At 56.2% G+C, this 18,476-nt stretch overlaps 2 protein-coding genes across 2 annotated transcripts; one reads left to right on the top strand and one right to left on the bottom strand.

Moving 5' to 3' along the window:
- Positions 1–2,898: 2,898 nt before the first annotated feature.
- On the bottom strand, positions 2,899–3,854 carry LOC136002504 (protein wntless homolog). The gene is made up of 3 exons (XM_065657608.1): positions 3,723–3,854; positions 3,166–3,334; positions 2,899–3,000 (listed from the first exon to the last, which is right to left on the bottom strand). The coding sequence occupies exons 1-3, from the start codon at positions 3,815–3,817 to the stop codon at positions 2,899–2,901; spliced, it is 366 nt and encodes a 121-aa protein (XP_065513680.1). The 5' UTR covers positions 3,818–3,854.
- Positions 3,855–7,794: 3,940 nt separating this feature from the next.
- Positions 7,795–18,411, top strand: SLC35D1 (solute carrier family 35 member D1). The gene is made up of 12 exons (XM_065655397.1): positions 7,795–7,994; positions 9,099–9,132; positions 9,215–9,301; positions 9,589–9,656; positions 10,125–10,196; positions 10,731–10,799; positions 11,093–11,195; positions 11,701–11,793; positions 14,422–14,489; positions 15,113–15,191; positions 15,689–15,771; positions 16,414–18,411. The coding sequence occupies exons 1-12, from the start codon at positions 7,795–7,797 to the stop codon at positions 16,520–16,522; spliced, it is 1,065 nt and encodes a 354-aa protein (XP_065511469.1). The 3' UTR covers positions 16,523–18,411.
- The last annotated feature ends 65 nt before the right edge of the window (positions 18,412–18,476 follow it).

Below are 18,476 nucleotides of genomic sequence, written 5' to 3'. Positions count from 1 at the left end.
CCCTCTTGAGCCCCTGCACCCCGTTGCCATCTTTGGGGTGTCTGGGCTGCATTACACCCTGCTCATGGGCACCAGGCTGAAAACCAAGCAAAGCCCCGCACCTCCACATCTTTCTTTTTAAGCCAGCAATAATTAAAATAACCCCGCACAAAATCTGATGTTAGAAATGCAAAGTTTTCCCTTGAACCAGAATCCACTGTAAAAGCCTCAAAATGATATTTTTTAGCCCAAACCAGGCTCCCAGGCTAACGCTTTTGTGTTTCTCCTGCCGTGGGAGCTGACCTCGTTTGGTCTAAGGGCTGTTCAAGTTTTTGTAATGAGTCAAATTTCAAGTGCCTTTCTATTACCTGACCCACTAAGAGAACCTGAAGGCCTCCCCCTTGCCTGCAAACCTTCTGCAAATTAGAAAAAAATAATAATAAAAAAAACCTCGTGGACTATGAAAAGAGCTGAAAATATAATAAATCTGCCCGTCTGCCAGCTATAAGAGGAGATCGCAGTGAGGGAACACTCACATTTGCACTTCTATTCCAATTTACAGGCATTTGCAAACTCCAAAGCCAGGAGGAACGAGACCGTCTCCCTTGTCAAGAGATCCCGGTCTTTGACCTCACCTCTGGTGAAAATTCTCCTTGTACATTAGCGCTAAAGAAATGCGAAGCAAATAAAGAAGGAAAAAGCCTTCCCGGCTGTGCGAGCCCAAACCAAGCGAACATGTGCCAGGAGCGGCTCGTGCACGAGCCCCAGCACGAGCTGGAATATTTCTTTTTGCTTTAAATGCAGGTGGGAGCTGGGCAGAGCTTTGGGGGGGTCCTTACCTTGCCAATCCTCAGGACATGCGGTGCTGGGCCCCCCCTGCCCGCCGCTGCAGCCGGGGCTGCCGAGTGCGGCGAGAAGCATCAGCGACTGTCAGCAAACCTGACCTAGATCTCTGCAACGAGAAAGACAGTTTCCAGTCTGAGTCAGTCCATGGGAAAACCCAGCATCCCTTAAAGGAGCAGCCTCGGGGGGGCGGGGGGGCTTGTCTTTTTCAGTCTGCAAGTTGTGGCAGGATTTGGAGGCACCCTGGTGAATTTAAATCCAGCCCAAATGGATTTTTGAGGTCACGTTGCTGCATGGGAAGCAATAGCGCAGGGCCCTGGGGGGCTGGGCTGAGCTCCCCCAGCAAAAAAATACCATTTATCTCCTAACCCCAGAAGCCTCCAATGAAAAAGCCCTCAAGGACTGAGGTTGTTTTCATGGGGACCAAGTGTCACCCCTCGGCCCCCAGCTCACCCAGGGCTGCTCCGGGCTGCGGACCCCCGGGGCTGGGGGAGCAGAGGGCATTTGGGCTGCCCCAGTGCTCCCCATCCCACTGCTGCTCCCAAACCTCCCCGCTGCAGAGCCCGGGGCTCCCTTTTTCATGTCGATTGAAGAGTTAAACCTCAAAAACAGTGTTAACCTCATTAGACGCTGCAACCACAGGAAATACCGCACTGCTCGCCCGCCTTGGCCCTCCCCAAAAAAACCCCGTGGGGGAACATAATTTCCAGCCCCCCCAGGGCAAGGCAGATCCTTCATCTGCAGCAAGTCCTGGCAGAGCCAGGTTTTGGCTGATCCATGGTTTGGTATTTTTGGTGAAAGTGAAGGTTGGTGAAAACGGGAGCATCAGCCTTGTGGGAGTGAAGCCTCGCTGTGTGCTGAAACTGTAATGTGTAGTTATAGGAACGTATATAATGCATCTGTATGTATAGTTATACACACACCAAGATGGGGAGGGTTTTGGTGGGGATTTTAGTTGCTGTGCATTATGGGTGTATTTAATGCATTATGTAATGAAAGTATTTGTATTGACCTAGCAAAAACCGTGTTTTCAGGGGGTATCAAGCCTGCAGATCTGGATCCAGGCCCAGCATCTGGATTTGGGGTGGCACTGTGGGTGTGCACATCGTGAGCCGGGACAGCGCCAAGAGTGAGCACATCTGGACCCAGGCAGAACATCTGGAGCCAAAGCAGCAAGGTGGGGCACACATCTGGATCTGGCAGGTCACATCTGCAGCCAGCACAGCACATCTGGAGCAGGCGTGGCACATCTGGCTGTGGTGCAGCGTGCTCCAGCTGTGCTGCATCCTGGCTGCTCCCCAGCGCCCATCCAGCCTTGGCACCTTCCCAGGATGGGTGTCGCAGCCCCCTGAGCTGCTGGTTCCCATATTTCCCGGCCTATCAGACCTTTCTGGTGCTGGTTTAACTCATGTCTTCTTATCTCTTCCTGAGCAGCCACAGCAAGCTGAGACGCATTGCCCTCATTGCCCTCAGGCCAGGGAGAACAGAGTAAATCGTAGAATTGTGGAATAGTTTGTGTTGCAGGGCCCTTCCCAGGTCCCCAGTGCCCCCCCTGCCATGGGCAGGGACATCTGCACCAGCTCAGGTTGCTCAGAGCCCCGTCCAGCCTGGCCTGGGATGTCTCCAGGGATGGTTCAGCCACCACCTCTCTGGGAACCTGGGCCGGGCTCTCACCACCCTCAGGGCCAACAATTCCTTCCTCATGTCCAGCCTGAATCTCCCTCCTTTAGTTTCAAACCATCACCCCTTGTCCTATCCCAACAGGCCCTGCTCAAAAGTCTGTCCCCATCTTTCTTATCAGCCCCTTCTAAGTATGGAAAGGCTGCAGTAAGAGAGCCCCACATCCGCTCTGCAGCCTAGGAAGAGCTGCTTTCCCATTCAGGCAAGGAGGAGACAAGGTGGGACATGTTTATTTACAGCCCTATGAGACAAGATGCTGCTGTGAGATGCTCCAGGGCACTGAGAGGAGCTTTTTCTCGCTTCACGAGATGGGGCATCCAGCCATGGGGGTTAAGCTGCTGGTCCCCATGGTGGCAGGTGGCCGGGGACAGCTGGCCCTGGGGAGCAGCACTGCACCTACCTCTCACACATGTCGAAGATGAAGAGGCAGAAGGAGCCAACAGCTATGGGTCCAACCTGCTTCCAGTACCCCGAGAGACGATTCCGCTCGCTCTGGTCCTAATCAGAGGGTCAAGAGACGGGGAGGAGGAGTAAAAGGAAAAGCAAGTTACCGTGAAGTCCTCTCACCCAGAGCAAGTCCCCACAGCATTGTTTCCAACACTCAGTATGTACAAGGAAGTTGATGGTGGGGCTGGAAACCACCTTTGCTTCTGTCATACCCACCATCATGTGCTCTCCACAGAAGATGATCCAAAATGACAGAAGCATGGCATAGAATATGCCTTGTCGAATATCTCCAAAGAGCAACATCCAAGTCCAGTCAAATCCGATGGAAAACCACTCCACAGGGATGTTAATGAACGTCATGGAAATTCCCAGAGCAAAGATGACCCTGGAGAGGCAGAAACACCATCTCTTTCCACTTTGCAAGGCCAGGATGCAGAGCCCCAGAAGCCAAAGCTGTGCATGAAGAGCAACAGAAGAAAATCCAGCACCGTTCAGGTGGTGGCATGTCACCTCCTGGCAGCAAACCCTCTGGGGCTGAGACCCGCTGAGCAGCTACAGGCAAATGCAGCTGCTCATTCTCTGGGGGTTTAACAGGAAAGAAAAGACAAGCTATGGGGGTCTCCTGCTCCCAGTGTGCCTGGGCACAGGAAGGGGACAGAGAAGAGACCACTCCTGTCTTCCCAAACATGGGCTCTGCCAGGGAGCAGTGACCACGTTGGTCAAGGTCCTCTTGCCCGAGGGTCACCCTGGCCAGCGCATGAGCCCCCACTCACTTCTCCAGCAGGACGGGAGCGCGTGTCATCAGCGTGATCCGTCTCCAGTACCAGACCATGATAATCAAAATGCTGGGGGTGAGGAAGGTCTTCATGGCAAACCACACTTTTGTAAAGCCTCCGTTTTGATGGATGCCCTATGGAAAACCAAGGTGGAATGTAACCGCTGGGCAGGTTTAACATCGTTAATCTGTGCTGCTCCTTACAGGAGAGACATATATGTGGCACTACATGCAAGCACATAGAATCACAGAACAGTTTGTGTTGCAGGGCCCTCCCCAGGTCCCCAGTGCCCCCCTGCCATGAGCAGGGACATCTGCACCAGCTCAGGTTGCTCAGAGCCCCGTCCAGCCTGGCCTGGGATGTCTCCAGGGATGGTTCAGCCACCACCTCTCTGGGAACCTGGGCCAGGCTCTCACCACCCTCAGGGCCAACAATTTCTTCCTCATGTCCAGCCTGACTCTCCCTCCTTTAGTTTCAAACCATCACCCCTTGTTCACAGGTGGGTTTGCTGCTGCAGCAGTTGTCCTTCCAGAGACCGGCACGGCACGGCACGGTGATGGCGCGGCACGGCACGGTAGGCTTCTCCCAGTGAGCCCCAGTACGATCCCTGTTTCCCTTGGGACCTCTGGTGCTCCCCAGCCTTTTTCCAGCCAAACACTGGCCTGGCCGATCGTCCCTGTGGTGCATTTGCTGTGTCCAGCCCAGGGCTGGGGTTGGTCACCCCCATCCCTGCCAGCGCACGTCCAACCTGCCTCGGTCACATTGAGCGCTTTCACCCCTTTAGCCCCAGCAGCACCCATGTTTTGGGGGGCACCCGCTAGCCCTGAATTCAAGGGGCCAAGAAAACACGTGGGGGAGCCTGGGGAATGTGCTCTGGCGTGACTTTCCCGAGCGGCGCGGCCGCCCCCGCGCAGGTGATTGCATCTCGCAGAGACTTCCTCGCCAGCTGCCGAAAACCTGCCCTGCCCGGCCCCCCACCCACCATCGCCACCGGGTGCTGCGGGTCCTGCCGCCTCCTCCGAGCCCCACTGACCCCCCCCGCCCCCGTCCTGGGGGCACCAGGATGTGCACCCCCCCCGGAGCCATAGCCGGTTTGGCACCGGGGAGACACCTCGGAGTGAGCTGCTCACCAAATGAGATTAAGATTAAACCGGATTAATTTGACATTTGTTATCTTTGGTGGGCGCGCTGCTGGCCAGGCGCGCTCAAATTACTGCGGTGAGTCAGAGGCCGAGTTTAGCAGGAAGGAAAGGTCGGGCCAGGATGGGCTTTGGCTGCCAAAAGCGAAGCGCCTGTGTCGTACCCAGAGCTGTGCTCAGCACAGGGGACACGGGGGACACGGGGGACACTGCGGACATGGCCATCCCAGGCACTCGGTCCTGTGGCAGGCACTGGGCACGTCCCCTTCTTGCCCTGCCCGCGTCACCGCAGGTTTGGTATTTGACCTTAAAACCACCTCGGTGACAATTGTGGCACGGCCACTGCTGGGGTGACGGGTGGCTGCACCCATGGGGGCTTCTATGAGGCTCTTAGGGACGTGGTTTAGTGCCAGATTTAGGCTATGGTTTGACTCAATGATCTTCAGGGTCTCTTCCAACCAAAATGACCCTATGATTTCCCGCACCCCCCGCGGGGTTCGCAGGGCTCCCCGTGTGCCGCAGAGCCCTGCCCATTGCCGTGGGGGATGGCGCCGCCGGCGGGAGGGCAGCCCTGGGAATCGGGGCCGTTTGCGTCAATCCCGGTGCCGCCGGCGTCCGGGCAGGATGAGGCTCCTCTCGGCTGTCGGACAAGTAAATATTCCCAGGTCCAAGCCCGCGCTGAGGCTTGATAAGGATGGACAAGACTTAGGGCAGGAACGAGGAAGGTGATGCCCATGAGAAAGCTTCTCGTAGTGTGTTTTTTGGCCAGGGTAAAAGGACGGGCTAGATACAGGAAAGCTGTTTCTGGGCTTTAAAATTGGTCTGCTCTTCCTGCGGCTGGGTGGGGGCACTGCGGGGGAATGGCCCCTGCAGCAGCAGGGGCACAGATCGGCCAGGAAAAAGCCAGTTTTGAGTAAAAAAGTTTGCTGCTCTGCAAGGAGGGCTGGCGAGGGCAAGTGTGCTGGGGCGGCAGGTCCTGCCCGCGGGGTCGGTGCTGCCGGGGGGAGCAGATACCAGAGCCGTGACTGCTCCGGGTGTGTGTTCGTTCTTGTCTTCCAGCAAAATCCTAAATATTATAATGGCTTTTTTTCCTGGTGTAACCTGTAGGGTGGTGTTTTTTCTCCAAGCTGCATTATTTTAGGGGTTTTTCCACTTGGCAGAACACGCCCAGAGGGGAAGATTTAATCTCTGAAAGGGAAAGGCGCGGTGCCAAAATCCTGCACTCAGGGTCACCCAAGGGCAACCCCTGCAGGGTGCTGGGTCCTGGCACCCGGCCGTGCTGGTGACAGCAGTGACAGTGACAGTGACAGTGACAGTGCGGGTCTGCACCCCCTGCTGCTGCTGCGGGGGGGGAGGAAACCCCCTCTGCCCAGTGTCCCCATGCCAGCCCCCTGTGCGATCCCCCCCTGCAATGCAACCCCATGCCAGACCCCCATGCATTGCTGTGCCTCCCCACTCCAGACCCCTGTGCGATGCCCCCCCCTTCAGACTCCTGTGTTTTGCTGCCCATGCCTTGCCCCTCCACTCCAGACCCGTGTGCTGCACTCCATGCTGTGCCCCCCACTAGACCCCTGTGCGATGCCCGCCCCACTGCAGACCCCTGTGTTTTACCCCGCGTGCCTTGCCCCCACTCCAGACCCCTGTGTGCTGACACCCCCACTCCAGACCCGTGTGGTGCACCTCATGCCGCGCCCCCCCACCAGACCCCTGTGCGATGCCCCCCCCACTTCAGACCCCTGCGTTTTGCCTCCCCACCAGACCCCCCTGCCTTTCCACCCCACTCCAGACCCATGTGCTGCCCCCCATGCCGTGCCCCCCCTCCAAATCCCTGTGTTTTGCCTCCCATGCCTTGTCCCCTCCACCAGACCCCCGCCTTGCCCCCCCACTCCAGGGCCTTGTATGCTGCACCCCGTGTCTTGCCCCCTGCAGACCCCCGCACTCCAGACCCATGTGCTGCACCCCATCGTGCCCCCCAACAGACCCCTGTGCAATACCCCCCAAAAGCCCTGCGTTTTGCCCCTGTGTCTTGCCCCCCCACTCCAGACCCCTGTGTGCTCCTTGCCCCCTGCAGACCCCCCCACTCCAGACCCCTGTGCGCTGCTCCCCGTGTCTTGCCCCGCACCAACCGCCCCACTCCAGCCCCGTGTGCGATGTCCCCCACTCCAGCTCCCTGTGTTTCGCCTCCCGTGCCTTGCCCCCCCCACTCCAGACCCATGTGCTGCACCCCATGCCGTGCCCACCACCAGACCCCTGTGCAATACCCCCCAAAATCCCTGTGTTTTGCCCCTGTGTCTTGCCCCCCCAGCAGACCCCCCGCCTTGCCCCCCCACTCCAGGCCCTTGTGTGCTGCCCCCCGTGCCTTGCCCCCTGCAGACCCCCCCCACTCCGGACCCCTGTTTTGCCCCTGTGTCTTGCCCCCCCACTCCAGACCCATGTGCTGCACCCCATCGTGCCCCCCACCAGACCCCTGTGCAATAACCCCCCCACAAATCCCTGTGTTTTGCCCCTGTGTCTTGCCCCCCCACCAGACCCCCTGTCTTGCCCCCCACTCCAGGCCCTTGTGTGCTGCACCCCGTGCCTTGCCCCCTGCAGACTCCCCCACTCCAGACCCCTGTGCGCTGCTCCCCACGCCTTGCCCCCTGCAGACCCCCCCACTCCAGACCCCTGTGCGCTGCTCCCCACGCCTTGCCCCGCACCGACCGCCCCACTCCAGCCCCCTGTTTTGCCCCCCGTGCCTTGCCCCCCAAACCAGACCCCCGCGTGCCGCTCCAGCCCCGCCCCGGCCCCGCCCCTCCCGCTCGGCCCCGCCCCTCCGCTCGGCCCCGCCCCTCCCGCTCGGCCCCGCCCCTCCCGCTCGGTCCCGCCCCTCCCGCTCGGCCCCGCCCCTCCGCTCGGCCCCGCCCCTCCCGCTCGGCCCCGCCCCCGCAGCCATGCCGGCCGGCGCGCGCAGACGCCCGCAGGCCGGGGCCGAGGGGGGCGCCCCCGCGGGAGCCCCCGCGCCCGGCGATGCGGAGCGGGGCATGGCGGCGCCGGCGCTGCCGCTGTGCCTCCGGCTGCTGGCGGCGGCCTTCTACGGGCTCAGCTCCTTCCTCATCGTTGTCGTCAACAAGAGCGTCCTCACCACCTACGGGTACGGCCTGGGCGTCACCCCCGCTGCCCGGGGGGGGCTCTCTGCAGCGCGGCCCCGCAGCGCGCACCGTGCCCTGGGCTGCTGTGTGCCGGCGGGGACCCCTCTGCGCGCCCCCCGCCCCGGCCGCGGCCCTGCGGACTGTGCATGCAGCCCCCGACCCCCTGCGTGCCCCCCGGTCTGTGCGTGTCCCCCCAGTCTGTGCATGTCCCCCCTTAGTCTGTGCGTGTCCCCCCAATCTGTGCATGTCCCCCCTTAGTCTGTGCATGTGCCCCCAATCTGTGCATGTCCCCCCTTAGTCTGTGCATGTCCCCCCTTAGTCTGTGCGTGTCCCCCCCAGTCTGTGCGTGTCCCCCCCAGTCTGTGCGTGTCCCCCCCAATCTGTGCATGTGCCCCCCAATCTGTGCATGTGCCCCCCAATCTGTGCATGTCCCCCCTTAGTCTGTGCGTGTCCCCCAATCTGTGCATGTCCCCCCCCAATCTGTGCATGTCCCCCCCCCAGTCTGTGCATGTCCCCCCCCCCAGTCTGTGCATGTGCCCCCAATCTGTGCGTGTCCCCCCCCAGTCTGTGCGTGTCCCCCCAATCTGTGCATGTCCCCCCCACTCTGTGCATGTCCCCCCCCACTCTGTGCATGTGCCCCCCAATCTGTGCCTGTCCCCCTCCCAGTCTGTGCATGTCCCCCCTTCAATCTGTGCATGTCCCCCCCCAGTCTGTGCATGTGCCCCCCAATCTGTGCATGTCCCCCCTTAGTCTGTGCATGTCCCCCCCCAGTCTGTGCATGTGCCCCCCAGTCTGTGCATGCCCCCCAGTCTGTGCATGTGCTCTCCTACCTGCGCATGCCCCCCCACCAGCAGCTGCCCTCCCTGCTCACCCCATCCGTGTGTTTTGCCACCCCTGTGTGTGTGTCCCCCCAACTTTTGGGGTCCGTGGTGCTAGGCATCCCCCATGCACGGGAGCCCAGTCCCTGTGGGTGCCCCCGGCCCCATAGAGACCCCCCCCGCATGGCTGGCAGTGCCCCCCATGGTTACGGGCTCTGCAGCTTGGGTGCTGGGGGCTGCTGCCCCCCCGACGTGGGTGCCCCGCTGATGTCTGCTCTCTGCCCGCAGGTTCCCCTCCTCGCTGTGCGTGGGGCTGGGCCAGGTGAGTGGGGTCCTCCCCGTCCCCCCATGGCCCCCGCCATGGATGGGGGGGCAGTGGGGCTGACCCCCCCGCTCTCTTGCAGATGCTGGCGACTGTTGCGGTGCTCTGGGCGGGCAAGGCGCTGCGGGTGGTCAAGTTCCCCGACCTCGACAGGCACGTTCCCCGGCGGGTAAGACCCTCCCCAGGCACCGAGCCCCCTCCCCGGCCGGGGGATGTTCTCTGCCCCAGCCCCTTGCCCACGGTGGGTACCAGGGGGGATTTTTTGGCAGCGGGATGCTCGTACTCACAACCGCGGGAGCCTGCGGCCAAGGAGCCGCTCCGTGCGTGTGCGAACACTTCCATCGTGGGGTGGAAATAATGTTCGCGTATATTTATAAAATGGGGGTGCTGCTGAGGGGGCTCCCTGGATTTCACTGGTCGCTCACACTGTGTGTTATCCCTTTTCTAACTTCCTAGACATTTCCTCTACCTCTTCTGTACTTCGGGAACCAGATCACAGGACTGTTCAGCACAAAGAAACTGAAGTGAGGATGGCGTTTCTCTCTGGAGGGGTGCACGGCGGGGTCCCTGGGGGGGCTGGCGTTGGCGGGGAGCTGCTGCCGGGCCCCGCGGCTCTGCAGGGCTGTGCTGAGCGGGGCAGCGGCCGCCCGGGGCCACGCGGTTCCTCCTCTGCCCACGCTAAAACGAACCACGTGCGCGTTTGCCAACAGTGGGGAGGGAGGGACGCGGGTCTGGCTGTCACCCAGGGTGGGTGGGGGCTGTCCCCGGGGTCCCCCACCCTGACGGGGGCTGCCATTAGCAATAATGGTTGGGGTGCGGGAGTGACGGAGTTTCCATAGGGAAGCCGGCCAGGGGCTCCGTCCTCTGGAGCCCTGGTCTCGGGATGATGCTCCGTGGGCGATGATGCTCCGTGGGCGGCCGCAGAGCCGCATGTGGGCAGCGCCGGGGTGGGGAGAGAAGCCCATTCACCCCGCTGCCCCTTCCTCTCGCAGCCTGCCGATGTTCACCGTCCTGCGGAGGTTTTCCATCCCGTTTACAATGTTTGCCGAAGGATTCTTACTCAAGTGAGTCTCCCCGGCCCCTCCTCTGCCGGGCTCTCGGTGGCGGGTGCCGGTTAGAATTAGGAAAGTCTGGCGGTGCCGGCGTGTCAGTGGGTCTGTGCGCGCCGGGGGTTTTTGCTCGGAGCTGGGTTTTGGCGCTGGGCTGGGTTTTGGCGCTGGGCTGGGTTTTGGCTCTGAGCTGGGTTTTGGCGCTGGGCTGGGTTTTGGTGCTGGGCTGGGTTTTGGCGCTGGGCTGGGTTTTGGTGCTGGGCTGGTCCCCCCGGTGCCACGTGGGACCCTTCCCTGCAACAGGCAGAGCTGTAGCTCTGCATAAACTTGCACCCCATCAGTGCCAAGCTGTTGTTTTTTTTAAATTACAGAGATAATTATCTAAAACTGTCATGCTTTCACTTGCCTCTTTCGCATGGGTTGGTTTCTTGGGCTTTTCTTCCCCTGTTCCGCGTGTGCTGGAAGGAAACGTTCTCCCCGCTGTTCCCCAGCGCCCGGTGAAGACTGACCGGTGCGTGACAGCAGCGTCCTCCTGCCTCTCTTTTTCAGGAAGAAGTTTTCCTGGAGCGTTCAGATGACAGTATTTGCCATGATCATCGGGGCGTTCGTAGCCGCCAGGTGAGCTCCGGCTCCGCTGTCCCCTCTGCTGTCACCGCAGGGTCCCCGCGGGACCAGCCGGCGCAGCCGAGGCCAATAAAGCATCGTGCTGTGTCCTGAGAAGAGACAGAGCAAACGCCGACTTTTTATACCCTCAGACATGCTCTCTAGTAGGAAAGAATGTTTTACTGACCCATGATTAACTTTTTCTGACAACTTGCTGGCTAAACAGCAGGTGGAAGGAATCTTGCAAGCGCTACACTCTGCACAGCTTAAAACTTTAAATGCTGCTCTTTTTTTTTCCCCTTTCCCAGTGCTGACTTGGCATTCGACCTGGAAGGATATATTTTTATCCTTATTAACGATGCCTTAACAGCTGCGAACGGTGCCTACGTGAAACAGAAGCTGGATTCCAAGGTAAGGCTGAGCTTTGGCTTCGCAGCGTTGCTCTTGGTTTGGGGGCGGCTTGGACCTGGCGGGGTTTGCTCGGTGCTACCCCGTCCCTCTCCCAAAATCCCGTGTCCGGAGGGTTTGGCAACACCGCTGCGCTGCTCTCGGTGCCGGCGTTGCCAAACGGCAGCGGCTGGAGCCGCGTCCCTGTGCCAGTTGCAATAAATAAATGCGACAGCAAATAAATGGCATTTTGATTGATGGTGACCATAAAGCTCGTTGCAAGCTCATTACTCGAGTCTATTTCATGTGTATAGATAGATACACAAATGTATTACTATATATTTAAAATACATATAAAATTATAAATATGCATTTTTATATATATTAAAAAACCTGTCCAGCTCTTCCATCTCTGAGAATCCCACACGGGTTTAGCTGACAAGACCCAGCCTTCAGTAGCAAAATGAATAACGTTTTATGTTCCCGTTTGGAACGAACTTGAGTACACACAGATGTTCCTTATTTCTAGGAGCTGGGAAAATACGGTCTGCTCTATTACAACGCACTGTTTATGATCCTGCCCACCCTGACCATCGCCTACTTCACCGGAGATGCGCAGAAGGTGGGATTCCTGCCCCCAAAAGCCAAATCTTTATTGGTACAATAATTGAGCAAAACGGGTTGCTTAGGAAAACGTTTTACTGTTTGTTAGGATGCGTTTCTCTGTAACTTGGCCATCGTACGTAAAATAGGAAATACTCAAAACGCGAAGCTGCAAAGTGGTTCGTTATCCCCGGTTTGCAGATACAAACTGCTCAGACCTGAGGGAGGAGGTTGGGGCACAGCGTGGGGTGAGGGCGGGTTTCGGGGTGCACAGGGAAGCCACATAAGCAAGAAAGTGACCGTGAGTCTTACGTTGGACTTGACATCCTCAGAGTTGCTCCATTCAAGCGTTTCTGTAATGCTTAAGCAATGGGGAAGTGCGAGAGCAGTAGGTGAAACCAAACATTACTTAAAGCAGCTGAGTATTTTTAGAGTAAATGGGTCTTTTGAAAAGTCTTTCCGTCCTTCCCTCCCGCTGGGGTGATGTTGAATTCCTCTGGAGGTCAGTTTGCCTGCACGATCCGATTTACCGGCGGTTCTGTATGCTTGAGATTTATATTGTTTTGTTATTGTTATTATTACACTCACTTATGTGCAGTTCCGTATTTAATTGGCTCTTCTGAGCTCACTTTTCGTGCCTGCACAGACGGGCGTCCCTCTCCACGGGCAGGGAAGGTGATGCCCCCCAGACCCCGGCGGGTGACACCCCTGTCCCCTCCGGCCCTGCCAGGGACAGCCCGCTGGCTTTTTGCTCATTAGGAGCTTACCACCCTGCTGACGAGCTGAGCTAACGAGCTGTGATTAGCGAGGAGAGGTGGTTGCAGGAGGTGAGGGAAGCTCAGACCCTGCCCTTCATAAAGGGCGACTTGGTGGGATATATGGGGGATAAAGTGCTTATTTATAAGCAGGAGCTGGCGCACGGGGAGCAAAACGTTGCTCTGTGCTGCACTGTGCAGCCTCTGTTCAGCCTGGAGAGAAACTGCCTTTTTTTTTTTTTTTTTTTTTTTTGCCTTGAATAAACGTCTTTTTCCCGTCCGCGCTCCTGGCGGGCGGGCAGACAAAGGCGGGCTCTGTGGGGCTCTGCCCGGAGCTCCGCGTGCGCAGCCTGCAGAAAAACCCGCTTGTGCAGGACGTGCAGCCGAACGCGTCCCGCGCGGGGCCGGGGGCGCGCGGGGGGCCTCCCGCCGCGCTCACGCACAGGGATGCGGTAAATCTTGTCGGTCATTAAGCGTCAAAGGTAACGATGCTTTGTTGATGAGCAGGGACATCTGCACCAGCTCAGGTTGCTCAGAGCCCCGTCCAGCCTGGCCTGGGATGTCTCCAGGGATGGTTCAGCCACCACCTCTCTGGGAACCTGGGCCAGGCTCTCACCACCCTCAGGGCCAACAATTTCTTCTTATATCCAGCCTGAATCTCCCTCCTTTAGTTTCAAACCATCACCCCTTGTCCTGTTGCAACAGGCCCTGCTCAAAAGTCTGTCCCCAGGGGATTGTTCCTCCGCAGGGCTTTTCGATTCTTGTTTTGCTGCAGCAGGTTCTCCCTGACCCCTGGTCCCCCTCCCCGGGTCCCCCCACAAAGCAGCTCCTGGAGCTTTGGCCTCAGGGTTGTCCCCTGAGAAAACCCGCGGTTTGGCTGCATGGAGTGTAATTTCAAATAAATAAATCAAATAAGTAATCTTAATAAATAAAACTAAAAAACCCAAACCAAACAACTAAAAACCAAAAAGGCACCAACCCCCCCAAAAAAAACAATTAAAACAAAGCCCTACGGTGAAGTTCAGACTTTCTTCAGCCGTTTTATCCCACTAAATTCCCCTGGGACGCTCTGTCTCAGTGTTGCAGTTTGCTCTGCTAATCATGGTGCCTGTCGGGGGCTCTGCTGAGCTTCCACCCAGAATTTGCTGAATATATATATGTGAATTTTCTGCCGGGATGCACAAAAGGTGGGTGACAGCAGCCGCTGCACGGGGCTCTCGGGAGGGTGATTTTGGGGCCGGAAATGCCATTTCCTGGCTCCTCCTGCTTGTACAACTGTTGTTTGGTGCTTTTTCCAGGCGGGGTGGGAGGCGATGCTGCCGTGGGCGGCCCCGGGATCCCACGCTGGGCTGTGTTTGGTTCTATTTTGGTTTTTCCTGATGTGCCGTGAAAGCCACTGTCAGGGGTTTGTTTCTCACCTTGCTGTGAATTATTGTGTTTTCTCCTCTAAGTGTCGGTGTTGGGCAAGTTCCTTTTCCCCCTGTTTCCCATAGCAGAGACTCAGGCATGGATTCCAGAAATTCTTCTAAAATACATAGTTTATTCCCAAGGTGCAGTGCAGAGCAGCTCAGGCCGGTGCCTCTTGAAGAGGGACCCTGAGAAGGGAAAAAAATTGGACAATTCTACCCCCACAATCAATCCCCACACCCTGCGCATCGCTCCGGGCTGACTGCAAAATTAAAGTCTGGGATCGCCCCGATCTCCATGGGATCTCTTCACTTTTAGCGATTAAAGTTCTGACCTTCAGTTGCTGGTTTGCACCTGGAGAAGAATAAGTTCTGGGTAATACCCAAAACGTTATTCTGTTAGAATTTTACCCGAGGAGTTTCTAACCAAGTTCTACAAGCAGCGGAATGTTCAGTACTCGAGGCAGCTGGTTTCTTCCCTTGCAGGCGATGGAGTACCCGGGCTGGGCGGACGCGCTGTTCATCGCACAGTTCACGCTCTCGTGTGTCATGGGGTGAGTGTTTGCACCGTGGGGGAAGCTGCTGGGGGGTCCTGCGGGAGCGCGTCCTGGTGGGCTGAGCTCTTCTGACCGTGAAATACATGTATATGTATGTAAATCTTTGGCCCTGATAGAGACACCATTTCTGAGAGCTGTGGCGGGTGCAAATTGCAAATTATTTCCTACCCTGCTTCAGTGCAGGTTTAGCTAAAAAAAAAAAAGCGGCGATACAAATAGAGCTCTGGAAAAGGGCGGGAGAGGTGCGGAGATGAGCGACGATGCCCGGAGCGTGTCCTGGAGCCTCATGTCGGCTCTGAGGATCACAGGATGGTTTGTGTCGCAGGGCCCTCCCCAGGTCCCCAGTGCCCCCCCTGCCACGGGCAGGGACATCTGCACCAGCTCAGGTTGCTCAGAGCCCCGTCCAGCCTGGCCTGGGATGTCTCCAGGGATGGTTCAGCCACCACCTCTCTGGGAACCTGGGCCGGGCTCTCACCACCCTCAGGGCCAACAAATTCTTCTTATATCTAATCTAAATCTCCCTCCTTCAATTTAAAACCATCACCCCTTGTCCTGTCCCAACAGACCCTGCTCAAAAGTCTGTCCCCATCTTTCTTACAAGCCGCCTGTTCCTCCTGCAGGTTTATTTTGATGTACTCTACGGTTCTTTGCACTCAGTATAATTCTGCTCTTACAACTACAATAGTTGGCTGCATTAAGGTAAGCGATTTGTCTGCTCGGCAGCAGCACGGGAAGGGCAGGACGGAGGCTCTGGGGCTTCTGCTGTGTTCTTCACAGCTGCAAAGGGATGATTATTTTTATGAATTATTTTTTTGCTGCTGTCTGGAGCAGGGAGATGCTCTGTGCGTGTTTAGGGAGCGGGCAGCTGCGCGTAGCGCTGGCTGCACTCGGTGCGTTCGGCTTCCCTGGGGCTAATGAAGTGTGAAACACCCCGAACCAGCCGCCATCCCCTGGGTCACCTTGGCCCAGTTACTCTGGGCTTAGGGCTGGTCTCGAGATTAGGGCGAGTATTGCAGCCTCTGCTCAGGAGCATTTCTCAGCAGCTCTAAAACGGCCCGTTTTAAATGCACAGTTATCAACGCTTTCCTATTTCACACTGTCTGCATCCACGCGTTCCCATTTCCACGTTGCTTTAATGCACAGACCATACACTTGGCTCGGGCTGTATAGAAACTTACGCTCTTCTTCCTTTGCAGAATATTTCAATAACCTACATTGGGATGTTTTTTGGAGGAGACTATATTTTTACATGGACAAACTTCATTGGTCTGAATATCAGGTAAGAACCATTATTACTTACGATTTGCAAGTGAAAATGGCCACAGAACTGAGATGGTTTGGCGGGCTCAGCGCTTCTGTCAGCACCGCTTGGTCCCTGCAGGTTGTTTTAGAGCCAGGAGATGCGCACGCAAATTTTAGCAGCGAATTTTAATTGTTCTCAGAGTTGTGTATGTGAGTCGTATAATTAAGATAGCAAAATAAATATGTTGGGGTTTGTTTCAGCTGGTATTTTAGCACAGCTTTTGGAGAAGTCTCTTTTCTGCTCTGGGGTGTTTCTGTATTGTGGGAAGTTTCCCTGTTTCCCCCCGACCCTTCCGTTCCTTTGGTGATGGAGCAGTGATGGGCTCAGGACGCGGGCTAGCGAGTGTTTGGGTAGAAATTACACAAAATACCTGATCTTAGGAGGAGAACAGATTTTTCTTGCAAATTGATGCTTGCAGCAGATCCTTGCCCACTGACCTACCCATGTTTTTGACTTTTTTTCTTTGGCAACTGGGGTTTGTGGCTGCTCGAGGCAGTTTATTAGTGACACGAACTGGTGTTTTTTCTATGGTATGAGTTATATGATGGTGGTGTGAAGGACGGCGGCAGGTTGGTGTTGTGCGGGGTGACACGTGTCCCTCCCGTCCCTGTTCCGCAGTATTGCTGGGAGCCTGGTGTATTCCTACATCACCTTCACGGAGGAGCAGATGAGCAAGCAGTCCGAAGCCGGCCTCAAGATGGATATTAAAGGAAAGAGCTCGGTGTGACCAGGGAAGTGGTTTTATTTTTTGGAAACGCCAAATCACGGGTGGAATGCGGGAAGGAATCGGGGCGCCTGCCACGGAGTGACAGCGATGCTCTTAATTTGCACAATCTAGATTGCTGCCTTTACGAATCACGGGGAAGATAACTGGCTGCGTAGCGAGGAGTGTGTCTAATTAAGTCTGATCGTGAGGAATTGCTGGGTTTCTAATCACGCTGCGATCCGGCAGCGGAGACTGGCACAAGCGACGTGCGCGTTGGAGCGGCGCGGGACGGCGCGAGCCCCCGCGCCACCAGCGTCCTCGGCTGCGTCCCCTCGGGGATTCACCACCTGGACGGACGTGGGGACAGACGTGGGGACAGATGTGGGGGACGGATCTGCCCCCCCAGGGCAGGGACCCCTTGTCCCCGTGGCAGCAAGGTGTTGCCACCGTGTTGAATGCTCAGAGCTCTCTGAACCACGTTTGTTGCCTTTTTTGGTTTGGTTTTGTTCTATTAACCCACTTTTCCAGCTGGGTTTGCCCTCCAAGAGCCCTACAAACGTTCCCCCCTCTGCCCGCGGTCCCTGTTACTCGGGGACGTCCCCACCGGGCAGGTTTTCCCAACCACGGGTGAGCTCAGCAGCCCCCCGGTCCAAATCCCACGGATTTTGGAAAACGGGGACCCACGAGCTCCGCCGTGTCCTGTGCCCACCCCTGTCCCGCAGCCCGTTGTTTGATGTGCCGACTCATCTTCGGTCTGCGACCCTTTAAAACAAATGGGATTTTTATGATGTCAGCCAGTGTTAACTGATTTTTTTAAAAGATTGTCTTAGCACTTCTTTCTAGGTCTCTTCTTGGATTGCCTTTTGGTTTAAAATAATCCTTTATAACTTCGATTAAAAGAAAACAAACTGGTAAAACTCTATTTATGAGGTTTTTTTAAATGTACTTTCCTTTGGTAACCAGGCAAACGGCTTCCATAGGCAACGCAGTTTATTTCTGAAAAATATTTGCTAAAAAATGTAACTGCTGTTTGGCGAAGCAGCATCGACGGGTGTGCTTAACATTGAGGTTTTTAGAGGCGCTGAGGAATCCTGCGAGTGCTGCAAAAATCCCATCCCTGGGATTCATTCTGGCCAGAGCTGGGAAAAAATTCTCCCTTTTTTTTTTTTTTTTAATTGCTTCCTCAATTTTGGTAAAACGGGGGATTTGCAACCAGCTGCTTATTTTTTGTAGGTAAAGATGAGAACTATTACTGGTTCCTGCTGCGCAGAAGCCCCAGAGCCGCTCGCGCATCGGTCACTGGTCCTGCACTGGTTCCCAGTAGCCGGGCGGTACTGGGGCCACCAGACCCCCGTCCCAGTCCCCCCCAGTCCCAGCGTGTGCGCTCACTGGTTTTTACTGGACCAAACCCCCCCGGCCCGTGCGTTGTCTTGCTTGCTTGAACAGAAATATCCGCAAATCACTTTTTTGCCACATTATTTGCCTGTAACTTGGCTGCACTGAGGTGTTTCTAGTCAGGATGTCGATTCTGTCGCAAGTTTTGATTTTATTTTTTTTTTAAATTTTTGAATCTACTGGTTAGATTTATTGTCTGAATGATAAAATATTTGTAAAGCTTATTTTAAGCGGGCACACTTGGGTGCCGGGGTCTGGATGGTATTGTAGACACTGGGAAAGCCAGCAGAGTTCCTACAACAGTATTTTCTATGCTATTAATCGACTAAAAAGTTTTCTATATAGAATCTATTTACAAAAAATGACCATTTTAGTGATTTAAAAGGTGACCTTTTTATTTGAATGTATGGCAGGCTTTGTATGTCAGTGATGATAGCAAAAAATAATTAAAAAAAAGATTTTATGTGCCTATGTATTTTTGTACCGGCTTCAAATAAACCGATGTCCTTCCCTCATCCTCGCGGCTCTTTTTTTCGCCCCAGAACTGACTCTGTGCCGGCCTTAGGGAGAAGGGGAGTGA

Source organism: Caloenas nicobarica, chromosome Z, assembly GCF_036013445.1.
Source record: "Caloenas nicobarica isolate bCalNic1 chromosome Z, bCalNic1.hap1, whole genome shotgun sequence".
Taxonomy (NCBI): Eukaryota; Metazoa; Chordata; class Aves; order Columbiformes; family Columbidae; genus Caloenas; species Caloenas nicobarica.
The sequence above is the reverse complement of the archived record's forward strand: the minus strand, read 5'-3'. Positions and strand labels throughout refer to the sequence as shown.